The 26,274-nt window shown below is 38.9% G+C and overlaps 1 protein-coding gene and 1 long non-coding RNA gene across 2 annotated transcripts; one reads left to right on the top strand and one right to left on the bottom strand.

Annotated features, from left to right (window-relative positions):
- The first annotated feature begins 11,366 nt into the window (after nucleotides 1-11,366).
- Nucleotides 11,367-13,623, top strand: LOC143846848 (uncharacterized). The gene is made up of 2 exons (XR_013234866.1): nucleotides 11,367-11,552; nucleotides 13,197-13,623. It is a non-coding gene; the product is annotated as an uncharacterized LOC143846848 (long non-coding RNA).
- Nucleotides 13,624-14,074: 451 nt separating this feature from the next.
- LOC143847364 (anthocyanidin-3-O-glucoside rhamnosyltransferase-like) lies at nucleotides 14,075-19,582 on the bottom strand. The gene is made up of 3 exons (XM_077356175.1): nucleotides 18,790-19,582; nucleotides 18,342-18,616; nucleotides 14,075-14,610 (listed from the first exon to the last, which is right to left on the bottom strand). Exons 1-3 carry the CDS (start codon nucleotides 19,496-19,498, stop codon nucleotides 14,194-14,196), a joined length of 1,401 nt encoding a protein of 466 aa, XP_077212290.1. The 5' UTR covers nucleotides 19,499-19,582; the 3' UTR covers nucleotides 14,075-14,193.
- Nucleotides 19,583-26,274: the final 6,692 nt, after the last annotated feature.

The raw sequence follows: 26,274 nt of genomic DNA, 5'->3' as shown, positions 1-26,274 counted from the left end.
TTCTGCCAATCTTTGCATCATAAGATGGGCCACAAGCCGAGAAGTTGCCCCGGCAAAGGTAGCTAGCAAATTCCCATACAAAAAAAGGGAAATGTTATCCACACTACTGTATTTTGATGAGGGCACTCCTCATTTAATTAAAAGTACGGTATGGCCCCCCATAGGATGATCCAAAGCGTCAATTATATGGGCCACAGCCTAAATTGGTTGTGTCCCAAAAATCATTTCCGTAGGTTGATCCTAACCCTCCGATCTATAGAGGGTTAGGACCAACCCTCTAACATTCTGATCAGAGGGTTAGGATAAACCTACGGAAATGCTTTTTGGGGCACAACCTATTTAGGCTGTGGCCCATCTAATGGACGGTTTGGATCATCCTATGGTGCAGGCCATACCGTACTTTTAATAGAGTGAGGAGTGTCCTTATCAAAATACGGTAGTGCGGATAACATTTCCCAAAAAATCTTAAAAAATACGGCAAAAATTCGGGTGACATGCTGGTCGACCCGGCCCGTACGGGCCCGGCGTGGGAACCACATTTTCTAACCCGGAACCAGTAGGGAACCACATTTTATACCCCGGAACCACTAGGGAACCACATTTTCTACGCCGGAACCACTAGGGAATCACATTTAATATCTCGGAACCACATTTTATACCCCAGAACCATTACGGAACCACATTTTATACCTCGGAACCACTACCGAACCACATTTTATACCTCGGAACCACTAGGGAACCACATTTTATAACCTCGAACCACTATCGAACCACATTTTATGCCTCGAAACCACTAGGGAACCACATTTTCTACCCCGGAACCACTAGGGAAACACATTTTATACCTCGGAACCACTAAGGAACCACATTTTCTACTCCGGAACCACTAGGGAACCACATTTTCTACCCCGGAACCACTAGGGAACTACATTTTATACCTCGGAACCACTACGGAACCACATTCTATACTCCGGAACCACTACGGAACTACATTTTATACCTGTGGGACCCGATCCCGCGAGAGGGGTGGGGCGCGAGCCGCCACGCTCTCTTCTCTTGGTCTCTCGTACCCACGCGATTGGCGTGTGCCTTTTATTATTAATTTTAATTCATCTTTTATGTGAACTTGGGATCACTAAGGCAATCCGAATTCCACACAAAAGAGACTGACAGAGTCGCCACCTAGATGTGGGATCTAGGACCCATAATTAACCAGAAATCTAGACTCGCTACCTGGTTACAAGAATGGAAGGTATGGGGATTTATCCACCACATGCACCATTCCTGCCCGATAATCGGTCTTCAATTCCAAAAGTTAACTCTTTTAAATTCATTTTTAATGGCTCATTCAACTCTCTGTTAATGTGCTATCTATGTGACATGCATCCTATGATCTAATTTCAATGTGAATCCTAAATGTGTATCTTGATTTCTTAATTGGTTTGGATTCAATCTAAGTGAAAGTTCTCCTAAAATTCTAATTTCATGGAAAATCCTAAGTGATTTGATTGTTTCAACAGTTTTAAAAGTGATTAGCCCGAGTCCTCAGATGATCTGGTATTCATCCAAAGAAGCCTACGTATCCCCGCCTCCACGAGAATCAAGGCAACGTAGTTCTTCGCGCCTATTCTAAGCTAGGATGCCTAAGACACCTAGACTTCTATCCTAGACTCGATCTAAAAGACCGAACCGGTTATTAAAGTTTCTTGTACGATTATTTAAATTTCAGTGAATTGTGGATTTTATGACACCCTATATGCCCTAACTAAATGCAGATTAGCCCTAAGCTAATGCAGGTGGTTCTTACAACCTATGTGTGACTAGGCTGTATTTCCTAAGGAAAACCAAGGGTGGACTAGCGTATCCTACTCTAGTCATCACTCGGCGATATGGATCGCCGACTGACCGGACGGAGGCGCTCCTATAACTCTAGGGCAGACCCCTAACTCTGAAACAAACAATCAAACATTCAAACAACCTATCAAAAGAAAAACCCTAACTCTAAAACTCTCTATCTAGGAGAAACTCCTAACTCTAGAGGAAGATCTTTTGAAAACAAGATTTTAAAGGTTTTTGAAGAAAGTTTAAAATATTATTTACAAAAAAGTTTGGCTGGACTTGGGATATAAATCCCAAGCTGCACTACGTACCTCGGAAGAGGATCAAGCCAACGTAGTTCGAAAACGAACTCTCAAACTACGCTTCTAAAAGAAACACTCACACTTCAGATTTTTTAAGGTTTTTTTATATTTTCAAATGTTTTTGATATTTTTAAAGTTTTCAAATATTTTTGAGTTTTAAATTTCTAATGTTTTTTGGATTTTAAAGCTTTTCCAATGCTCAGGACCTTTAGATGAATTCACTCTTACAGAGAACAAACAAGCATAACCATAAACTAGGGCAAAGCCCTAAAGCAAAAAGGGGAAACCCCAAACAAGCAACTAACGCCTCAAAGAGACGAACCACAACAAGAAAGATAGCGTCCCAAGAAGAGAGAAAACGATCCAAGATCCCAAGCAAGCAAAGCTTTAATAAGACTGAGTTAGCCTCTAATCAAAGCGAAGTAATCAACAACTCTAAAGGAGAAACTCCGAACTAACAACACTAAAGAGGGGAACAAATGAGTCAGAGACTCTCTAATACTACAACTTAGAGGAGGAATGAGTCAAAGACTCCCAAAAAACGCCAACAGAAGAACCAATGAGTCAAAGACTCCCTAGTAATACCACAAAAGAACGAATGAGTCAAAGACTCTCTAATAATACCTACTAAGAAAACGAAGTGAATCAAAGACTCTCTAAAAGAAAAGGAAACACGAGTCAGAGACTCCACTAACACCCACTAAAGGATAGATGAGTCAAAGACTCTATAAAAGAAATGGAAACATGAGTCAAAGACTCCACTAACACCAACTAAAGATAAATGAGTCAAAGACTCTCTAAGAGAAAAGGAAACACGAATTTGAACATTTGGCAGAGGTAAAACACCCAGCCGGGCCGGACAGCTACCTAGCCCTAGGGTGCAACAAATGTGCAACCCAATACCCATAAGGGTAGGGGTATGAAGCCAAACCGAGTATGGTGTTCTCCCAAAACCAAACGGCGCACAAAGAGGACTAACGAGAGAATGAGACCGGGCGGGTCTCCCAAACAAACACAAAGATGGGCTCCAAGTAACCTTATCATTGCCCTTGCAAGGGGGAAGCAAGGCTAAGACAACTAATTGACCAAATTGGTCTCTAATTAACAGAGGCACAAATTGAGGTGCAACCTCAGAGAGGATTCTACAAATGAGGCAAAGCAGACCTTCTTAAGGAATTAAGATGTGACAGAATTTAAGGTCCTTTAGAGATTTTAAGATGATTTTCAATTAATTTCGGATTTTCAATGAATTTTATCAATTTTAATCATATGAGTGATTTTACAAGTGAAGTTGTTGCAAACGAACTCAAAATGAGTTGAAACTTCTCCAGCAACAAGATATGATGAGATGTAACTTACTGGAATATTTTTATAGATTATTACATTAAACTCATATTTAATTTGGATTTAAAAATTAATTGACCAGATTGCAAAAATAACACAGAAACTACTAGAAATAGAAATCTAAATTCCATGAAATTTCTACAGTAGTAAGATATAAGTGAAAATAGCATGCTGTGAGATTTTCATGAATTTAGAAAACTATTTACTATCAGTTTCGGATTTTTCAAATGTCAAACCAGATTATGAATTAAGACTACAGCTCATATGAAACAAGATCAAAATCACTTGAAACTTTTACAGAAGCAAGAAGTATAGAATTTAAGACTACTGTAAAAATTTGGAGAATTGAATCTGTGATTTGACATCAGTAACAATTCTCCCAAAATCTGATAATTTTCAAAGAATGCGTAAAATAATATACCAAACAAAATCCAAAAATGCTCACAAATTCATGGTAGAATGTATCATTATCATATTATTTTCCCACGAAATTTCATTATTTTTGGAATCTGTTTAGTATATCTTTTAGTTTTCTTCGTTAAAAATCATACAAAAATCCGAAAATATACCAAATAATTCTAAACAATTCCGAGAACGGTGTACCTACCTGTGATCGAAATCCTCGCCGAATCCGAGAGCCGAAAAACTCGAAAATTCCGCCTCCGTGCGATCGCTTCCGCTTTCTTTCTCTTTTTGCTTCTTTTTTGTTTCTTTTTCTTCTTTTCTTGTTTCTTTTCTTTTTTTTTTCTTTTCAACCCCTCATAGCAACTTTGTTAGAACACATGATAGAAGAGAAATGAGTTCTCCCTCCCTCTTACTCACCCTCATTGAACCATTTATAGCAAAGGAATGGGAGGGTGGTGGCCACCATTGTGGACTTATTCCATGGTAGGTGGCCACCATTGTGGACATATTCCATGGTAGGTGGCCACCATTGTGGACATTGAATTTTGACATGTGTGTGGCCCCATGCATGTTTTTTAAAGTTCTTTTGAGTAGGTAAAAGATAACCCAAATGGGTCCCATATGTGACCAAATTCCCAATTGTGCATAAAATCATATGCCCCACTCCAAAGTATGATCGGAACCGTTCATTTGATGGGCGACAATGTGATTTAATTTGTGCTCCGCTAATCAATCCTATGGGCTGATCCAAGCCATCCAATAGATCAAAATGTGAATATGTTACCCCATTTTTAAATCACTCCCATTTGATGATCCGAACCGTCCATTTGATGGGCGACAATTGATGATCTTGACCGTTCAAATGGTGGGTCGCAATGTAAATTGGTTGTGCCCCCTTAAATCATTCCTCTATGACGATCCAGACCATCCAATTGATGGGTCCCCTACCTAAGTAGGTTGTGTCCTCCTAAATCATTTCAATGGGCTGATCCGAGTAACTCAACCTGATGATCGAAACAAAATTGGTTGTTAAAACGACTTCTCTGAGATCTTGACCGTTCTCTTGATGATCATCTTTAGGTGTTGGATCGAAGTAGGTTCAAAACTCATTTTTCACTAAAACAATGTGCGGGCCACCCTGTTTGATCCAAATCTAAACAAATGCTCAAGACGGGCCCATCAATCGGATCCAAATTCTCTCTTGTTCGGATTCTTGGGAATAATCTCTCTCAACACTTAACGGAAAAGTGCGAAACATGGCGGAAATGATTGAACGGGATTTCGCCCAAGCATAGCGAACTTGGGTCCGGTCAAAATGGGGTGTCTACAATACCCCGGAACCACTACGGAACCACATTTTATACCCCGAAACCGCTAGGGAACCGCATTTTATACTCCGGAACTACTAGGGAACCACATTTTATAACTCGGAACCACTAGGAAACCACATTTTATACCCCGGAACCACTAGGGAACCACATTTTATACCCCGGAACCACTAGGGAACCACATTTTCTACCCCGGAACCACTACCGAACCACAATTTATACCTCGGAACCACTAGGGAACCACATTTTATACCCCGGAATCATTAGGAGGGGTATATTTGTCCTAAAAGCCATCTTCTCTCACCTGACAACACTTTTTTTATAATTTTCAAATCACTACACTTTATTCACAATTTCGCATAAACTTTGCATTTTTTAATGATTTTTCCTTTTTTAATTAATGGTCATTGTGGTCAAGATATATTGTAGGAGATTTTATATGGTGGCCGTCCGTCAGGTCCAGTGAGAACGGTACGGGAGACCATCCACCCTCAAAATCTCATCCAACGTCTATTCACATTTTGAGTGTAAAAAATTGGGTTTTTTTTGCAAAAGAAGTCTTCTACTTTGCTTTATTTGCCAAAAGATTCTTCAAGTTTCACAATTTGCAAATAGAGTATCAAGGTTCGGGTGAATTTTGCAAATCGAGTCATTCCATCAATTTGTAAACAAAATACCTATAGCAGATTTTTTTTTACTCACAAAGGACCAAAATGTCCTTATATCTGAAAATCTGAAAATTACGTCAGTGATGTGTTTTGATAGGATGGGTCCCACCTGCTCAATTCACACACATGCATCGGGTGGGGCCTGCCATTTTTTCCTCGCATTTTTTTGACGGGTCTTTCACATGAAAATTACCTAGTAAAGGACCAAAATACTCGTGATGGCAAGAGAAAGAGATAAAATGTCAAGAATCTTGTACTTGTTGCAGAGATTTTGGTTAAGACTTAAGAGAGATGTCTCACAAGCCTTTTTATCTCTCTCACCCCTCTCTCCTCTCTCCTCTCTCTACATCCATTTTCTCTTTTCTGCTCGAGAACCAGAAAAAAACGAGGAAATTGGATTTGCCTGCAGAAATTGAAGTTTGTGTGTAGCTTAGAATCCTAGAATCTCAGACCCAAATCATCTGTTTCTATTAATTTAATATCTCATTTTTCTTCTCTTTTGTCTGTAATAAAAGAAGGAGAAACGAGTAGTCATAAAAAGGTTCTCCAAATTTTTTTCCAGGAAAATGTTTTTCTTGCAATCCAATGGTCAGTTTAGTTGATCTACAACACTTCAGATGGGTGGAAGCTGAAAATTGTATCTACTAAATGATCCTGGCCGTCCAATCTTGTGGCATACTTTTGGTTCTTCAACTGAAGGAGGCCTTAAAAACGGCAATCAATCCAACGGATAGGGTTATTGTGAAATTTTTTGTACTTTGGTTGATCCAATTGGATGGTTGGATCAAAACAAGGCAGCCCACATGGTACATCCCACATGTAAATATATGACACAAAAAAATCATCTTGCCAAAATCTTAAACAAGGCTTATGGATAGGGAGAATTACATTGAGAAATTCGTCTTTATTGGCTGCAATTGAAGACTTTCTTTAAGTTTTCTTCTTCAAAATCAATTGGAACCTACTACGGGTGCAACTCGGGTCGGGTTGGGTTGGGTTGAGGCCAACCCGAACCCGATCCGAGCAACCATTTGCTCAACCCGACCCGAGTTCCAACCCAACGAACCCTTTTTGCCAAACCGAACCCGACCTGAACCCAGTTCAACCCGACCCAACCCGAGATTTTGAGCTTAAATAATAATAAAATTATTAAAAATGTCGGGTTCACTCTGGTCGGGTTGCCAAAGCCCTAAATCTTAACCCGACCCGAACTCAACCCAGGTTGAGAAAGCCCAACCCGAACCCGACCTGAACTCAACCTAACCCGACTTTTTTCCGGGTTGAACCGGTTGGGTTCGGGTTGAGCCCGCCCAAGTTGCACCCCAAGTACCTACATATTTGGTGAACTTTCTATTCTTAAAGTTTTAAACCATGGAACTCTTTGTATTGCAAGAAGAAATCGAGTTCAGATTGCAAGGATCACATCGTGGTTTAGAAGATCTGAATATTTTGCCCATTTGATACAATTCTCTACATTGAATTCATCTTTTGCAGTAAATTCTACTAGAGGACTCAAAACTTGAGCAGAAACATCAATTTATGGTACAAATATGATTTCCAAGTGATTTTGTAAGCAAATTGTGTTGCATGTCTTAGTCTTTTAATTGTGAAGACTTTATGTAGAGTTAAAGTCATGTGCCCATTTGCCCGTACCATTTTAGCACCTTGGTGATAATGGCCTAAGAGGCCCTTGGGAGTATTTTTGGTAGGGCTGCAACTTGGGTCGGGTAAACCCGACCCGCATCGACCCGACCCGAAAATAGCTTGGGTTGGGTTCATGTTTCTCAGGTTTCGGGCCGAGCCAGGTCTACAATCCAAAAGCCCGCACGAATCTAGGGTCAAACCGGGTTTGAAGGGGTTGTTACTTTAAAAGTGAAAACTTAAAAGTAAAACTCACGCACGCAAGCAATCACAGGGGTTTTTTCCATCTTCTGTTCAATCCCCCCTTTAGCTCTATGGTTTCAAGTTTTAACTAAATAGATTGTTGTTTATCTCATATGACTAAGCCAAATTAAAGAGGAAACAAAAGTTGGAATATGTTTCCTGTCCCAAGAGGTGGTATTCTAATTCCACCCCAGCTGGAATGAAATTTTTTATTGTAATTTTTTGAATTAAATTGATATTCTTTCTCCATTTCTACAGCTTTATTCTTGCAGAAAAAAACCAAATTAATTTCTTAATTGTTCTTAGAAATGATATGAAATGAAGGAAAATTACTTGGAGAGAGAACAAAAATCATTTTCATTTGGTAATGCATCAATTTATTCTCTTTGGACTACTTATTAGTTAATGCACTAAAGAGTTTCTTTTTTTGAAATAGAGCACTAAAGAGTTTCATGCTTGAGTTTTTCTACTTCTATGAGTTGAGTTGAGTTGCCTTGCCAAACAAGAGTTTTCCTTAAAAAATTGCGTCAATGTAAAAAAACCCGACCCGAGATTTATCATGGGTAGGGCCGGGTTTGGTAATTGTGGCTTTTCCAAAAAATACCCGACCCGACCCAACCCGAGTTGCAGTCCTAATTTTTGGGCTCAAGAGATTTATCATGGGTAAGGCTTATCAAATGGGACGGTTCAGATCATTCATAGATGGGAACTAAGGCCTGTTTAGATTACAGGGATTTTCTGAAAAAGTTTAAGAAGGAAAAATATTACTAAAATTTCCTAATTTTTTACACACCAAAAAAATTACTTGAACCAATCCTATAACCCCACACCATATATCTCCGGGTGATCCAAATCATCCACTAGGTGGCCCAATCACTCTGCATATATATAAGCGAAGGTGGAAATTCATGACCAAAAACATATATTATAGGACGCTAGAATTGTCCCATTGGTATAATTCCCGGGCAATTGGATTTCCAACATAGGACTTATCTATTGGACGGTCAAGATCAACCAAAATAGTAAACTCAAATAGCTACGAAGTTGGTTTTTCCCGAGGTTTTATTTGGTCAGTCGGCCTGAAATCCAGTATTTTTCGAAAAAGTGCAGTGGGGCCACTTCATAAGATGATCCTAACCGTTCATTTGTTTGGACACTAGGGTAGATAGGCTGTACCTAAAAAATCATTTCCATAGGATGATACTAACCCTCTGATCACGTTATAGAAACATCCATAGATTTGACGGTTAGGATCATCCTATGGACTTCCTATGAAGTGGCCCAACAGATAAACGATTTGGATAACCCTATGAAGTGGGCCCAACTGCCAACAAATAAACGATTTCTATGAAGTGGCCCCACTCCACTTTTCAAATAATACTGGACTTCAGGCCCACAAACCTTATAAAATCTCGGACTTTCCTATCACGTTTCCATTTATTCAAAATACACAAGACCAAGTTCCACTCTGTTTAAAACTCTTCTAAAAGTTTCCTATCACGTTTCCATCTATTCAAAAGTCAAAACACACAAGACCAAGTTCGACTCTGTTTAGAACTCTTCTAAAAGTTAAAAACAGAAACAAGAACTTGAGCGGGATTCTACCACTCCCAGTCCCACACATTATAAATTTAATCCTCACCACTTTTTCTACCTGCAATCTCAATTCACATCTGGGTTTTTCTGGGTTTTGAGAGATACCAATTGCAGAGAAATTTCTTAAAGTTCTAAGCAGCATCTGGTCTGATCTGTTTAGCCATGGGAGGTGGTGATATAACACACTGTTGTGGAGGATCTCAATGTAGTCAAGAACCATGGGGAGGCAATGGAGTTGAAGAACTAAAGGGATTGTGGCTTCAACTTGACTTGCTCTATCAAATAGGATTTCAAATTGAACCAAAATTAGTACCTCGCCTCGAGAAACAAAGACTGAATTTGTGAGCAATTCGTCATCAGATTTCCCAGATGAAAAACTATTTCCTTTGGTTATCACATCAAGAAGAAGAAGAAGAAGGAGGAGGAGGAGGAGATGGTTCTTCCTCATCGTTTTTTTCTATTAATTTGGACTCTGACAAGGAAGAAGAAGAAGAAGAATTAGTAGCAAGAAGCACACAAGCACACCGTCCCATAGCAGCACAACTAACCCATTTGATCCAAGGAGATGATTCTTCCTTATCTGATTTTTCTATTAATGTCAACTCTGACAGTTCGTTGTATACGTCAACTGAGGAAGAAGAAGAAGAAGAAGAAGAAGGGGAAGACGAAGACGAAGAGGAAGAGGAGGAGGAGGAGGAGGAGGAGGAAGAAGAAGAAGAAGAAGAAGATGAGGAGGAGGAAGAAGAAGAAGAGGAGGAGGAGGAAGAAGAAGGTTTTTCAAAATTCTTCTTCTCAAAAATCTCATGATGCTTCTCCTCTCCTTTCTTATTCGTCAGAAACAAACTCATCAGATTGAGAATATATATACTCCTACCAGCTCTTGCTTCTGATCCATTAATCCTTTTTTTTTCTATACATTCCTCTGTTCTTCTCTGTTTTTTCTGTCAATCCAATTTAGTTTTCAAGTAGGAATCTGTTCTTAGTTATCTTTTGAGTAATTCTGCAGTCTTCAGAGTTCAACTTCCCTTCCATATTAAAGGTGATTTCAATCTTTTTTCAAAGGAGTCTTTATCTTGTTATAATTAGTTTCCTTCTCTATCAAAGAAAATAGGCGATGAGATTTGAAGAGAACTATGCTCATAAATGTATGAAGGTCGAGTTAGTGTTTAGATAATGATAATACTTCCCTTATTTACCATTTTTGGTTTCAAGATTTCAATAAAAGATGTTTGTTCTGTTATCACTTCTTTGTTTGTCACAGGCTTCCTCTATGGTTACCATAAGGAGCATTTTTAGAAATGAATCTCTTACTATTTAAATTTTATTGGCCTCCTATTGCCATAAGATTTCCCAAAAACTGTAATTGGAAAGGATCTTGTTACCATGATCTACAATATAGCTTGACTACAATGACCAGATCGTCTACAATATATCTTGACCACAATGACCATTAAATCGGCTACGTTTGGTTGCCGGAATTTTTTTGATTCTCGGGACTTTTGTGGAATTTTCGCAGGAAACCCACGTTTGGTTGGTGGGACCAAAATAATCCCAGGAACCAAAATAACCCCGCAAAAAACCCCAGGAAGGGAAACAAAATACTCACAGGAACCAAAAATAAGCTGGCAGAAGAAATTTTTTTCTTCCCAACAGTTCAATCGACCAAACAAAGCATTTTTTTCCCACCATAGTCCGGTCAACCAAACATGGGATATTTATTTTACCGGGATACTTCCAGGGAGTTCCTTTTCGCACCAATCTCCCAGGAAGTTTTTTGTTCCACAAAAATCCCAAGAGCCAAAAAAATTCTGGCGAATGGTATGGGAAACCATCCACCCTCAAAATCTAATCCAACGCCTATAGACTTTTTTAGTGTAAGAAGATTTTAACGAAGAAAGAAAAGGAGATAAAAAGTCAGAGACTTGTACTTGTTGCATAGGTTTTAAATGTGTGAATAGGTATAGGATGAGAAAGATGTGTGACAAGTCTCTCTCTCTCTCTCTCTCTCTCTCTCTCTCTCTCTCTCTCTCCATCCATTTTCTCTTCTCAACTCTACAACCAGAAACTGGAAAAAACGAGGAAGACCCTCTCCTCTTGTTGTACAACAGAAAGGAGAAGAAGAAGAAGAAATCGAACCGGGGATCTCTACCCATCTCACCATATCTCTCCGGCCTTAAAATTTTCAGGTTTTTCATTATTGTTTTTTTCCATTTGTGTTATTTTTATAGAGAAACATTTTTGTGAAGTTTTTTTAACCCCACGAATATCTAGGGTTTGTAAACCCTAAAAAAATCAGTTTTCCCATCTTCTTGAAGAATCATGCCATTTATGTAACTTTAACCGATCCTTGAAGGATCTAGGGTTTTTAAAATTGCAACAATCAAAAGACCAGCTAAGAATCACTTCTTAGGTCTGGAATTTTGACACTTGTTTTAATTTCTAGGGTGTGAACATGGTTTCAAATTTTGGTTTTGTAATGCGTTTTGGTCCTCACTGAAACCAAATTTTCGAAATTTCGGCCAAAATCCGACGAAATCAATTAAAATAATATTTTATCTCACACAAAATTTCGGCAGAGATTTTAGGAAAATATTAAATAATGAACAAAATCGAGATTTTTCATTTTTGGGGAGAAATTCCTTAAATTTCAGTGGAATCCAACCTTGATTGTTCCATTTTTCCTGAACAAACACTAATCAAGATGCGGGTTGCGCCTAGCGATTACAAACGCTTGCTATCATGGCAATCCATTTTTTTGTTGTAGTTAAAAAACTATTGTTTTTGGCAAATTGTCATGGGGTCATGGCAATCCATTTTTTGTTACAGAAACTTCACTGATAGCTACTTGTAATCCACTTTTTGGAACACAGTAATGACATATTGGGCATCTTTCTTGGGGCCATGGTTTTTTATCTTTCCTTTCATTCACAACTGTTTATGTATTTATTTATTTATAGAATGGTTGCACAACTGTTTAGCTTGTGTTGAAGATCCCATTCTGCTAGTTATGTTCTTCAAGAAGGTAACGATGTTCTTCAAACTCCATACACAATGTCACAATTAGTCAAGTTGGTAAACTTCTTCAATTGGTCAAGAGTTTATTGCAATTTGTTTGTAAACTTGCGCTCTAAATTGCATACCGAAACATCAATGGGTGGTTTTCTTAAAGGGTTTGTGGAGTAAAATTCTTGTTTGTTTTTCGCAATGAATTGAAGATGATTTTGTCATTGGTCCCTAAATGCGTAGTGGTGTATGGTGTTTCTTTTCTTAGTTAGTGGAGATGATACAGACGTGAATAAATCAAGAGCTAAGGACATAAAGATGCAAAAAAATGAACTAGGAAAAGCATCCAATAACCTCTAAGCCTTTGTGATACATACTTAGTATGGTGTATGTGAATTAGTACAAAGTAGTTATTACAGGATTTTGCATTTTAAATTTGTGGGTGTTATTTACTTGTTATGTGTCATGTAAGTAGGTGTTGGTTAGTTGTTATGGGTTGTGTAAGTGGGTTAATGGGGGTAGTGATGTAGCACTTCTTCATGCTTGTATTTAAGAAGTGTATTGTAATAAAAATAGGGAGAAGAAAATTTTTACAGCAAAGGAGACTTAATTTATGAGAGTTATGGTTCCTCTCGAATCGAACCGTTAGGAGGTCCGGTTGCCTCGAATCAACATCTCTCCCTCTCTTTTTCTATGTTCTGTTTGTTTGCTTGTGTTACGGCCAATTAGGCACGTAACACTCTCTTGTTCTATTTTTTCACTGAATTGCAGATACAATATACGTTGAAAATGCTTATATTTGTTTTGGTTTTTCTTGGACTACTTAGGTTTGTGCTTGATGTATCGTCAGAACCAGGGCGGATGAGGACGATGGGATTAAAATTGCATGCCATAGGCCCACTATGCTTCACGCTATTACTAACCACTATCTTAGTTTTGGATTAACTTTGGGATAGACTGACATATTTGCTTGCAACCCATCACATTGAATGGGAAGGAGAAAGAAGATGCAGAATGGTATCGGGAGACAAGCTAAGATTGGGTTTCCCGTCCTTCTTTATTTGTACCGGGAACTATGATTGGGTTTTCTCTTCTGAGAGAAGAATTCATGTGTTTGGTTTGTGTGTGTGTGTGTTTTTTTTTTTTTTTGGGTTGAAAATGGTGTTTGGTTTGTGTTCCTTCAAGGAATTACTGATATTTGTTGCAGTGGTGATTTAACAATTCAAATTCCCATTTAGCAGTCTTGTATTTGAATTTTTTTCGGTGACATCGTAGTAATTTTTGGGCCATTGCAATTAGAGTCTCTCTTTAGGGCTTGCACCAAGCAGACGTGAGATGGCCATCTATTGGGTAGGCATCATTGCAAGCTCTCACTAAGAAGAGAAAAGACAAGGTGAGTCGGTGCAATTAATAAAACATGGTAGTCCCAATATCAGTAGCCTCATTTATGGAAGTGATATAAGCGCCCCATTTTATGCTTGTGACAGCCCTCTCTAGTGTATTTATGACTACTCTTTTACCCTAGATGGGGATGTCCCAAGTCAACAAAAGGGGGCGAATATATCATTTCCCTTTTTCTTTCATAAGTATTATTGGCGCAACCAAAATTTGATATTTGCACAAACCCAGGTGTCTTTTCTTTGTGAGGGCTTTTTGGGAATGTGTTAACCTTCTGACAGCTCTTTAAGTACTAAAAGACAAGATGTTGTTGAACGTAAATTTTTACTACGAAATTTTGACCCCTCCCTTTATAACGACAGAAGTACATATTTAAAAAAAGACAAACAAACGTTAACTGAAAATTACATAGTGAATCTAGCTGTTTCACGCAAACACCATCTCCTTCAATTTGTCAACGAGATCTCTAATGAACTTCTCGTGAATCTCCTTATCAAGAAGAAAATCTTTCCATTTCTTTTGATTAGCCCTCACGGATTTACCCGGTTCTTCTTCCACTCTAACCATAACCGATATTACTGCTTCACACAAATCATCCTTAACAAAAGACCCATCTTCATCCTTCCTATTGACTTCCAATCCTGCTTTCAAATCTCCACTCACCAGTTTGGAATTCAAGTATTGATCTCCCCTCATTGGCAAAAGAACTAACTGACAATCGTTTATCAACCCTTCTGTGATAGAGCTAAAACCCGCATGGCAAACGAAGCATCCAACGCTCGCATGGGCCAAAATCTGTTGTTGTTGGACCCACCCTGTATGAACCCTGCCCTTCTCCTTCACCTGTTGGGACAATTTGGAATGGTGAAAGTAAGAGACACAAAGGAAAATTAGAAAGAGGGTTAGAAATGAGAAGTAGACGAGGCAAGCCTAAGCTTTTTGTTATAGACTTTAATTTCCCCACTTATACAGGTGGCTACAAGGAAAAGAGTCCCAAGGATACAATGTCTACTTCAGCTAATTAAGAACAAGAACAAGGGTTACACCCCAAGTTCAAGACAATCAGTATGCCCCCTAGAGAAAAAGAAAATAATGAAAAAGGAATCTTTTGAAAAATAAGGAGATTTTATATGCCTTCATGTCGTTTTATCTTATGTAAAAGAAGGTTTAGGCTCTCATTTTTGAGATTTTATATGGTGTAGGCCTGTATATTCCGGTATCTCTTAAAAAGTACCGTATGGCCCACTTTATGGGAAGATCCGAGACGTTCGTTTGTTGGGCTACAACATAAATAGGTTGTGACCCAAAAATCATTTCCAAAAGTTGATCCTAATCCTCCTTATCTATAGAGGGATTGCACATTTAAAATAATAGCTTTTATCAACTTCGACACGGATAGGGTAAATCTTCAAATCCATGAAGAACAATCACTACTTTCTAAAGAAGAAAGAAGGAAATTTTCCATTGTTTCATAAAAAAAAAACTAAAGAACACTTTGTCAATAGTTCACACCCTTGCTATACCTACCTCTCTCTCTTATACAAGGGTAAGATTGTAAGGATGAGATTATTTCTAATACGCCCCTCTCTCTCTCTCTCTCTCAAAGTCACATCAAAACAGGTTTGATAGGTCAGAGATTTTTTTCCTAAAAAATCTATAAGCTTTTCTGAAAAATCCATATTTGGAATTTCGTTCAAATATGGCATGAATGCCTGTTATTTCTCTCCAAAATGACTCCCCTTTCCTCTGCTAAAAGACAAAATAAACCTGTCTCCATACCGTGTGTGGAAGGAATAGATGTAAAGTCAACATTTACGCCTGTCCCAACCCCTCTCTCTATACAGTGTGCTGTTTTCCTCTCCCTCTAATCTATTAGAATATCATATTATGGGGTTTGCTACCCTCCTTCTCAAAAAACACCTCCGCGCTGTTCCCCAATAAATCCTTTCGTTTATCTTTTCTAATTCTAGGTTAAAATTCCATTTCCAATTCGCCATTATATCACACTTTTCTTATAAATTTCTTTATGTGGTACGAGTAAGAGGAAGAGAAGGCAAATCTGAGAATGATCCGTTCTCAGGGAAAAGAGGTGTCTCTTTCACAAATTCATATCTATTCCAAACACCTGCTCTCATTTCTGTCTATTTTTTTATTTTATTTTTTTGTATTTTCAGCTTATTCTTCCGATGCATAAATGGGTGTTGTATTAGCAAGTTACCGCCACCGATGTGTGGCAAATGTTTGACCGACTCCATTGTAAAAAGTGTTCGCATTTCATGTTCTTCTCTCCTGTTCATTTTTTATTTTGTCTTTTTATTTTTTCTAAAAGTAGATACATATTTTAATTTTTCATTTGGGCTAATTGTTATTGATAAATTTAATTAATCTTGCAGCCAGGCGTATGCATTCCTCTCATGCATTTACCCTCCACCAAAAATTTCATAATTATAATAATACGAGAGCAAGTGAAAAGGCAATTTGGATGAAACGTGGCCGCAAGCTTCAAGCCCAAGAGAAAGCTTAATCGGCCTTCGGATCACATGTTGATGTGTCATTTTCAAGGTCCTTGATAATGACCTTGGTTGAAAATTTTTCAAAGATAACCTTCATAATTTGTTGATGTGCCATTTTCAAGGTCCTTGATAATGACCTTGGTTGAAAATTTTTCAATGATAACCTTCATAATTAGCCATCAAATCACATGCTGATGTGCCATTTTGTCCATCCAATCTCACCTTATTTCTCTTGGAGCTCTATTGTATGCGAATTGCAAATCTATTCACCTAGAAATTGAGATAGTTTCACTTCGTTTTTTTTAAGGTCCCACAAATTTTATTTTATTCAGTTTATTCACCATTTACAAATATGACTGCTTTCTTATTTTCTATTTTCACTTCTATGATTTTTCATGTGTATGTTGTGAAATACTATTCTTAGAAAAGTCATTTTACTAATTTTTACCTAATTATATGTTGTTATTATGTATAATATTTAGCTCAATCAACTTTCCCTTTCTATGGGTTTCTTTCCCATCAAAATTAACATTCAACCCTTGCATCGCACGGTTGGTCCCACTAGGTTTTGTTAACAGAGAGGTTAACGAAATAAGACATTTTTCATTGCTTCTCTATGGTCATTCAATGGGTTAACAATTAGGAATGCTTATTCGTCATGAATTATTTTTCATTGTTCTCTCTCTAACTTTTCATTAGTTGTTAGAGCGACAACTTTTTCCCCTTGTTCTTATTTCCTATACAGGATCAAAGTGAACTTGTTGTCTTTTGTCAATCTTTTCCAAGCAAATCTTCTGTCAAATCTTATTTTTTTAGAAAGTCAATATTATCTCTAATTCTATGAAAATTAATTGATTTAGGAGACTTACTCCTTTTATATTTGGTGAAAAGAACCGTGCTGTTTTAGATTTCTTTGAGAGGGGGTCATTATAAAATCTATGACATGAGTAATCTTATCTATAGGGTATTTTATAGTCTTTTAAAAACTTTCATTAAGTAATTTTTTTAACCTATAAAATAAATTAAATATTGCCCAATAGCCTTTCCCAGTTCAAAGACTCGGATAGAGTTCATATGAGAAAATGACCGGATTATATGAGTTTGACATGGATGTGCATACGAGTGTTTTTAGGAATGCAAATAGCAAATTAATTCACCCTAAAACGTGATCACCTTTTAAGGGATCGAGACTGTGATCACCTTTTAAGGGATCGAGATCTATGGCTAGATAAGAAATCTGTTAGGAAAAAAAAAAAACTAATTCCACGCATAAAAGGTGACTTAGAAATGCTATAAAAGCAAACAATTTTTCACTGTCGTATATTCTTAAAACTTTTAGTTTCTTCTAACGCCCGCATCGTACGAGTGTGCAACTAGTTCCATAAATTACTAAACCCGTACGGACTCAACTACGGGTGTGCAACTAGTTCCATAAATTACTAAACCCATATGGACTCAACTACGCATTCCCCTAAACTCTAGCAACATCAACACTAATATACCACGACTCTTTGTAAGTTTTACAGAACAAAACAAATAAAAACTTAGCAGTATGCTAAAGTTTAGGGACTAACGCTTTTGAATTTTTCAAAACTCTTATTTTATGAAGGCATGACTCAGGAGACGTGTGCTACGTTCATCTTCACACCACCAACACCCCCACCAAAAAATAGGGTATCTTTAAAATGAGTTTTTATATGGTATCTAACCGTCAAGTCCCCTCTGAGCCGTACCACCATCGATGTTTGATCCAACAGCAGACCACTTTTTAAGAGGCTGTTGTCGGATCAAACATCAAGGTAGTACTCTTGACGCGGGACTTGCGGGCACCATATAATTTCTCCTTAAAAATAAAGCTCATTTTTCTATTTTAAACAAGAGGAATGATAGAACGAAGAGCACCTTTCAAAAATCAGCTCCAAGGGAGCCCCTATTGGTTGATTTTTGAAAAGTGAAGCGCATAAAAAATTCAACCAATAGGTGCACCCTTGGAGCTGATTTTTGCAGCGACGCCCTTCATTCTATCATTCCTCTAAACATTTTGAAAATATCCAACATTACCCTCTCTTCGAATCCCTCCGGCAATACTGTCCTCAAACGGGCTTCACTGTCTTCCCCTCCTTGAAAATTCAGAACCACCAAAAAAGGCAAACCCACCATTTCCAAACCCAAAACAAGCTCTCTAACCTGTTCATCTTTGAGAAAAGTCTCACTCCCAAAAGAACAAAACACAACGGATTTTGAAGAAAACCCATTTAACCATTCATCCCATCTTTGCGCCAGCTTCGCCGGATTCGGGTCAGGAACCACCGGCCCGGCCAAAAGAACCGGTTTACCTGTTAAAATAGAAAAGATTAAATAACGTCATGTCCCACAACTTAAGCTTATTGAGTAATTGTTTGTTTCACATGCTATCAGAGCACTTGCCCAGGATTCAAAACTGCTCGATGTAAAAGATCCACATGTAATGGCCAGCCCAACAAAAAAAAAAGAGTATTAAAGATTATACCGTACTGGGTTTCCACAAACTTGATGTAAGGCCCTTCCATTTCAAGACAAGACTTGATAACAATGGCAGAGCAGTTTTTTTTACAGGCCACGACTCTGTCAAAAACGGAGGGCCCACCAAAGTTCTCAAAAACATAAGTGAAATCTCGGGCAATGAATGTTTTGAGGGAGATGATCGAGGAGTCACCGGACGGGAATCCCGGCGGCGGATATTTCAGGTCGCCGGCGGTGGGGGTTTGGCCGGAGGCGGTGAGGAGGCGAGCAGGGTTCATTAAATAAGCAGATGAAACTGCGGCGAAAACAGAGAAAAATAGGGTTTTGATGCCGAGAGGGGAGGCTATAGAGGGGAGCCATTGGTGGGCAAAATCGTGGAAAATAATGTGGGGTTTGAGTTGGGGGAGGAGAGTGGAGATTTGGGGGGTCATATTGTCGACTGCTCTTTTGAGGAGTTCGGCCATATGGGGTGTCATTTCGGAGGTGGATTCGATACCGGGAGGGAGGCCTTGGAGGGGTGGGATTTGGATTGGGAGGATTTGGATATGGGGGGCGAGGGAGGGAGAAATGCGGGGTATGTTTGAAGGGGCAGAGAGGAAGGTGATTTTGATGTTGTGGGAGGAGAGTTTGTTGGAGAGTTGGATGAATGGGCTTATGTGACCGAATGCAAACCACGGAAACATTATTACGTGAAGTGACTCTCCATTGTTTTCCATTTCTCTCTCCCTCTCTGTTTTTGCTACTGCCTCTATGTTCTTGGTCCTTAATCTCTACTCATTGGAAGAGGGGTTTGTGTTCGTGTGGTGGTTGGAAAGAGAGAGGGAGTGGCACGTGGTGTAGGGGTGTAAACGAGCCGAGCTTGGGCCAGCTCGGCTCGGCTTATTAAGCTCAAAAGCTTGGCTTAGGCTCGACGAGCCTTACCGAGCTCAGGTTATATTAAGGGCAATGATATATTCACACCCTTCATCTTCCCTGAACAATCCTATCTACTGTAATTTGACTACTCTTTTTACACTACGGGGGTGGTCCAAGTAACAAATGGGGTTCCAAAAAAGAAGTGACATATTTTGCCTCTCCATTTCACTCCCTGGACAACCCTTTTAGTGTATATATTAATATATAATATATATATATATTTAAATATATTAAATCCTTAACGAGCCTCAACGAACCGAGCCGAGCCGAGCCTGGCCTAGCTCGGGCTCCGGCTCTGCTCGTTAAGGATTCGAGCCGAGCTCGAGCGAGCTTCCGAGCCCGAGCTAAAATTGACACCCTTAACGTGGCGGTTTGGAATGCGTTTTGTGTGTTTTTTTGGAGAAACAGTTCTACCTATTGGGAAATCGAGACCGTTGATCTTGTAGAACAACATGAGGGGACCAAATTTGTGATCGATTATCTTGTAGAACATCACGAGAGGAGCTCTCTCTTCTTGGATTATCAACTATCAAATGAGAAGCAGTAAGTTTAGATTAGGTAACCAATTTGGATTAGGTTTAGGGAAATGATACCCCCCCTTTAACGGTTTCTGTGAAAATGGTTCATTGCATGAGGATAAACTCACCACCTAACGTTTTTCTTTGCATTTAAAACTTAAAGAATAACGTTTAGAGGGGATTTTATCCGTGAGAGGGGGGGGGGGGGGGGAATATTGTTTCCCTAGGTTTATTTTTTTCTAATATTATCTTTAGGAAGATGATATTTTCACCCATCTCTTCAAGTGAAATCATGCGCCCCATTGGGGCGCATGATTTGAGGTGAACAGTGGGAAACTTTAATGCTTTTTGACGTCAAATCATGTTAAAAGTGGGGCGCATGCATATTGCGTGGGTGAAAATTAGATTAGTGAAAATCACAAAATTTATCTTGGTATTAGAGCTTAACGGTTTTGTGAAAATGGTTCATTGATTGAGGATAAATTCACGTCCTTTAACGTTTTTCTTTAGCTTTGAAACTTAACGAATAACGTTAAAGGTGGGGATTTTAGCCGTGAGAGGAGGGAAAATATCATTTCCTGAGAATTTATATGATGCCCGACCGTGAAAATCACAAGGGCAGCGATCTAAAAAAGGCAAGGTTTTGACACCCTGCCTTTTGACTCCCTGCCCTTGTGATTTTCACGGTCGGGCATCATATAAAAACTCTCATTTCCCAAAGTTTATCTTTTTCTAATATTATCTTTAGGGAGATGATATTCTCACCCATCCCCATGCGCCCCCCTTGTAACATGATTAGTCATGAACAGTGGGAAACTTTAATGCTTTTTGACGTCAAATCAAAAAATATCATTGTCCTTATCTTTGTTTCTTTCTATATGGCTATGTTCACTTGCCTTCGAACGGAAAGGAGAAGAGAGTAAGCCAAATTTTTTCGTGATTGGACATGATTTGACATTTTCGCTGTTTACTTGTTTTCTCGGGAAAAGCGGAATTACACAGGTGGAAAATATAAATAATAATGTGGAAACCAACTTTCTTGTATTTTCCCTCTAAATTTTCTCACCAAAAGGATGAGAAAATCACTTTCCTTAGAATACCACTTTGCCTGCATAGTTTCTTTTCCTTTCTTGGCAAGTGAACAGTGGAATTTTCTCATAAAAAGGAATTTTCTCACCAGCTCTTTTCCTTTCTTTTCCAGTTTTCCACGTCATATTATTTTCCTTTCTTTTCTTTTCTTTTCCTGCAGCTAGAAACAGAGCCTATGTTTAGCTGTAACTACTTTATTTAAACATTCATTAGATATTGATGAAAATTGTGTGTGATTAGCGAAAATCGCAAAATTTATCTTGGTAATAGAGCAATAGATCTTGTCACTCACTATCTAATGATGAAATTTATCTGTGATTAGCTAGTGAGAATCGCAAAATTAATTTGGTATTAGAGCAATAGATCTTGTCACTCACTCTCTCTCTCGTCAAGTAGCAAAATAAAGAAAGGGAAGTAGCACGATTGCAGTCAGCAGCTGATCAATGATCTGAGCCGCCCATCTGACAAGTCTTGCTTTGACTCGCCTCCCAACATCCAGTAAGAAATGTATAAACTAAGTTCTCGTATGGTGGATGGTCTCTCATGCTAGTGTAGTAATAATTACAATGGGACCCACATTTGGGTGATCTAAATCATTCATTTATTGGCCAACAGGGAGAGAGTTCGTGCCTCCAAAATTTTATCCATAGGATGATTCCAACTGTCTGACCTATGGATGTTTAAAAATGGACGGTGTAGTATAGAAACTCCCATGGATTGGAGGGTTTGGATCATCCTATACGGAAGATTAGTATAGTATAGAAACTCCTATGGGTTGGAGGGTTTGGATCATCATATACGGAAGATTATGTCTATGTCAAAGTCCAGCAACTGAATGGTTTAGATCACCGAATAATGTGGGCCCCACTCTATGTGTTTTGCTATGGATAAGTTGTAAATAGGGGTACAACTTGGGTCGGGCTCAACCCAAACCCGATAGGTTCAACCCGATTTAAGCTTGGGTTTGGCATTTCCGTGGGTTGAGTAGGGTTAGGGTTGGGAAAGGCCAACCCGATTTACTTTCGGGTTGGGTTAGGGTTGAGGCCTGCTTGCGAGGGTTGAGTTATATTGATGATATTCCAAACCCTCCCGGTCTCATCCATAAACAAGCATTGCCAAATGTGTGGATTCGTCAAGGTGTCCAGCTAGGGCTGCAACTTGAGCCGGGTTTTACCCGACCCGAAAATAGCCTGGATTGGGTTCAGGTTTCATGGGTTTTGGGTCGAGCCGGGTTGAGCATTCAAAAGCCCGCATGAATCTCGGGTTGAGCCGGGTTTGAAGGGGCCCAACCCGAGTTACATAAGTTATAGTATGTACATTTTTTTCTATTGTTAGTTAAAAGTTAAAAGTGAAAACCCACTCACCCACTGTTATTGTATGTGAGTGTAATTTCTGCTTCTATGAATTGAGTTGATTCAAGTGTTTGATTCAGCATTGTTTGATTGTAATTACAACATTGTTTGATTACAACATTGTTTGATTCAAGTGTAATGTGAGTGTAATTACATCATTGTTTGATTCAAGTGTAATGTGAGTGTAATTTCTGCTTCTATGAGTTGAGTTGCCTTGCCAAATAAGAATTTTCCTTAAAAAATTGCGTCAACATGAAAAAACCAAACCCGACCCGACCCGAACCGACCCGAGATTTATCATGGGTAGGGCCGGGTTTGGGAATCGTGGGTTTTCCGGAAAAAAACCCGACCCGACCCGACCCGAGATATTTCTCGGGTAGGGTTGGGTTCTCCAAAACCCGACCCACCCGACCCGAGTTGCAGCCCTATGTCCAGCATTACTGACTTGTGGATGTCTAGGTGTTCCCAAGGGCGTACTTTCAATGGCAAGAAAAGATCTTCCTAATCCAGAAGAAAAGGATGGTCTACTCAATGGTCTATTCGAGGCCCCGTGCCCAATTCTAAGAAAGGGGATGTCTTCAGCACAGAAACCAGATGCCCATTCAATAGAATAAGTTGCTCGACCTTCTCCAAGTGACCCACTAGCCAAGAATTAATGAAGAAAGAATTCTTATAAGCGAGACCCTAAAGACAAAGCCCGGGGCAGACTTATTCCTTGTGGCAAGGAGCAAGCGGCAACCCGACCTGACCCGAACCGACCTCCGTCCTATAATTTTATCTTTATTTTCTTTGAATTATTGCATTTTTCTGTTTCCCCCTAAGGGCCCGTTTGGATCCGGATCAAATCCTTCGATTTCCAAATCAGAGACTGGCAGTGGAAAAAAATCAAATTTCCAAATATGCTGTGGAAATAAGTAGTTGGAAATCTATAGATCTGGCAGTTTCTGTCACCCTCTTTGCTCCTCAACCTCTCCCCTCTAGTAGGAAGTACCTTCTTCCCTCTCTGTCTCCCTCAACATGAGCTGGCGGATCTATTCGTTTTGTATTCAAAACTCAATTCCAAATCCAAATACAAAATATGAGGTATCCAAACGGGCCCTAAGTGAACTCGATACCAACCCTACAACCCGACCTGATTTCGGTTAGATGGGTTGGGTTAGGTTGAGAGATTTAGAAGTGGGTTGAGTTAGGGTTGACCATCCACAACCCGAGGCATGGCATGGCATGGGTTGGATTTGGTTGGGTTGGGTTGGGTTGGGTTAGGGTTGAGGGAGTGCTATCTTGGGTTGTGTTAGGGTTGGCCTCAACCTGATCCACCCGACCCAAGTTGCACCCATAGTTGTTGACGCAGGTTCATAAGATTTAGATCACCCAATAATGTGGGCCCCTTCTTGAGTGTTTTAATTAATGGTCATTGTGGTCAAGATATATTGTGGATCATGGTAACCATTTTGGTTGCACTGAATTCTTTGTATGAATTGTTTTTATTACAAAGGATCTTTTCCAATTACAGGTTTTGGGGAAATCTTATGGAAATAGGAAGCCAATAAAGTTTATATACGAACATTTCTTAAAAAGCTCCTTATAGAGGAAGCGTGTGACTAACAAAGAGGTGCTAACAGAACATACATCTTTCATTAAATCTTGAAACAAAAATGGTAAATAAGAAAAGCATTATCATTATCTAAAAACTAACTCAACTTTCATACATTTATTAGCAGGGGCGGAGCCAGGAATAGTTGTTATACATCAATTAATAAATTATTATAAAGTCAAAAAATTAAAGTTGCACAAATTTCTATTCAAATTAGTTTCACTTTTAAAATTATATGATGGGTGGCTGTACAAACCTCTTTCAGTTAAAAAACTATATGATGGGTGGCCGTACAAACTCTTAATTTTTCAAAATGTACAGGTACGGCCCACTCCATAGGATGATCCAAACCGTCCAATTGTTGGGCCCCAAAAACCATTTCCGTAGGATGATCCTAACCCTCCAATCTATTGAAGTTTCCATAATGTGCAGTCTCCCTATAGATCGAAGGGTTAGGACCATCCCATGGAAATGATTTTTTTGGGCACAACCGATTTACGTTGTGACCGAACACATGGACGCTTTGGATCATCCTATGGAATGCGCCGCAGTGTACATTTTGAAAAATATGAGTTTGTATGGCCACCCATCATATAATTTCTCGTGAAAAGGTTATTACATTTCCCAAAAAGCTCTCAAAAGCCTACTAAAGAAGAAAATAGAGCTGGGTTTGTGCAAATATTAAAATATGGTTGTGTTGATAACAGTTCCCAAACTAGAAATATAATAATTTTCCTTGTAGAAAAAAAAATGGAAAGTAACGATCTATTTGGGGCAGCCCCTCTGGCCCAAGTGTGACTCCTCTTTAGAATAGAGTGGGCTGTCCCAATTAATAAAAGGGTCGAGTATATCATGTCATATATTTTATTCTGGAAACTTCTCGTTTAAGTGCAGCGAGTCCTCTTGAACAATGAATGGGACCCACATCAAAAACCTTACCATTATGCTGTTGGCTTACGTTTCGATTTTGAACAACGAATGGGACCCACATCAAAATCTACCACTATGCTGTTGGCTTTTCGTACAGAGGAAAAAAAAATTGGGCTTTCTAAAACCAGACAGTATCCAATCCCCTCGGCTCAGAAAATTTTATGCAAAAATCGATTTGGGGGGGGGGAGGGGCTTTGGCTCCGTCCCTGTTTATGAGCATAGTTCTCTTCAAATCTCCATCGCCTATTTTCTTAGATAGAGAAGGAAACTAACTATAACAAGATAAAGACTCCTTTGAAAAAAGATTGAAACCATCTTTAATATAGAACGGAAGTTGAACTCTGAAGACTACAGAATTACTCAAAAGATAACAAAGAACAGATTCCTACTTGAAAAACGGATTCCTACTTGAAAAATAAATTGGGTTGCCAAAAATAAAGAAAAAACAGAGAAGAAGAAGAATAGAAGAATGTATTGAACAAATGGGATTAATGGAGCAGAACTATAATAAACTTCAATAGAAAGAAGCAAAAACTGGTAGGAGTGTATATATTCTCAATCGGAAGAGTTTGTTTCTGAAGAATAAGAAAGGAGAGGAGAAGCATCATGAGAATTTTGAGAAGAAGAAGAAAATGTATAAGAAAAAGTGGAGAAGACAAAGAATTAGGAGAGGAAAGAAGGGGTGATGGAGAAGGAGAAAAAGAATTCAGAGAATAAGATGAGGAATAAAGTGAGTGGTTCTCTCTCTCCATGCCTGTCGAACTATCACTGTAATATGTGGCATCTCTTTCCATTGAATCCCGCAAAGACCCTTCATTCCAATCCTCTCTTTTGAATCTTACTGAAAAACAAGATGAAGACAAACCTTCTTCTTCTTCTTCTTCCTCTTCTTCTTCTTCGGAAGATGGCGTATACAACGAACTTTCAGAGTTGACATTAATAGAAAAATCAGATAAAGAAGAATCATCTCCTTGGATCTAATGGGTTTGTTGCTCTGGTATGGGACAGTGTGTTTGTGTGCTTCTTGCTACTACTTCTTCTTCTTCTTCCTTGTCAGAGTGCAAATTAATAGAAAAAAAAAGATGAGGAAGAAC

This window comes from Tasmannia lanceolata, unplaced genomic scaffold (genome assembly GCF_043159265.1).
Source record: "Tasmannia lanceolata isolate RefF3 unplaced genomic scaffold, GAP_Taslan_0.1 ptg000015l, whole genome shotgun sequence".
Lineage (NCBI taxonomy): Eukaryota > Viridiplantae > Streptophyta > Magnoliopsida > Canellales > Winteraceae > Tasmannia > Tasmannia lanceolata.
This window is presented reverse-complemented; position numbering and strand designations above follow the sequence as displayed.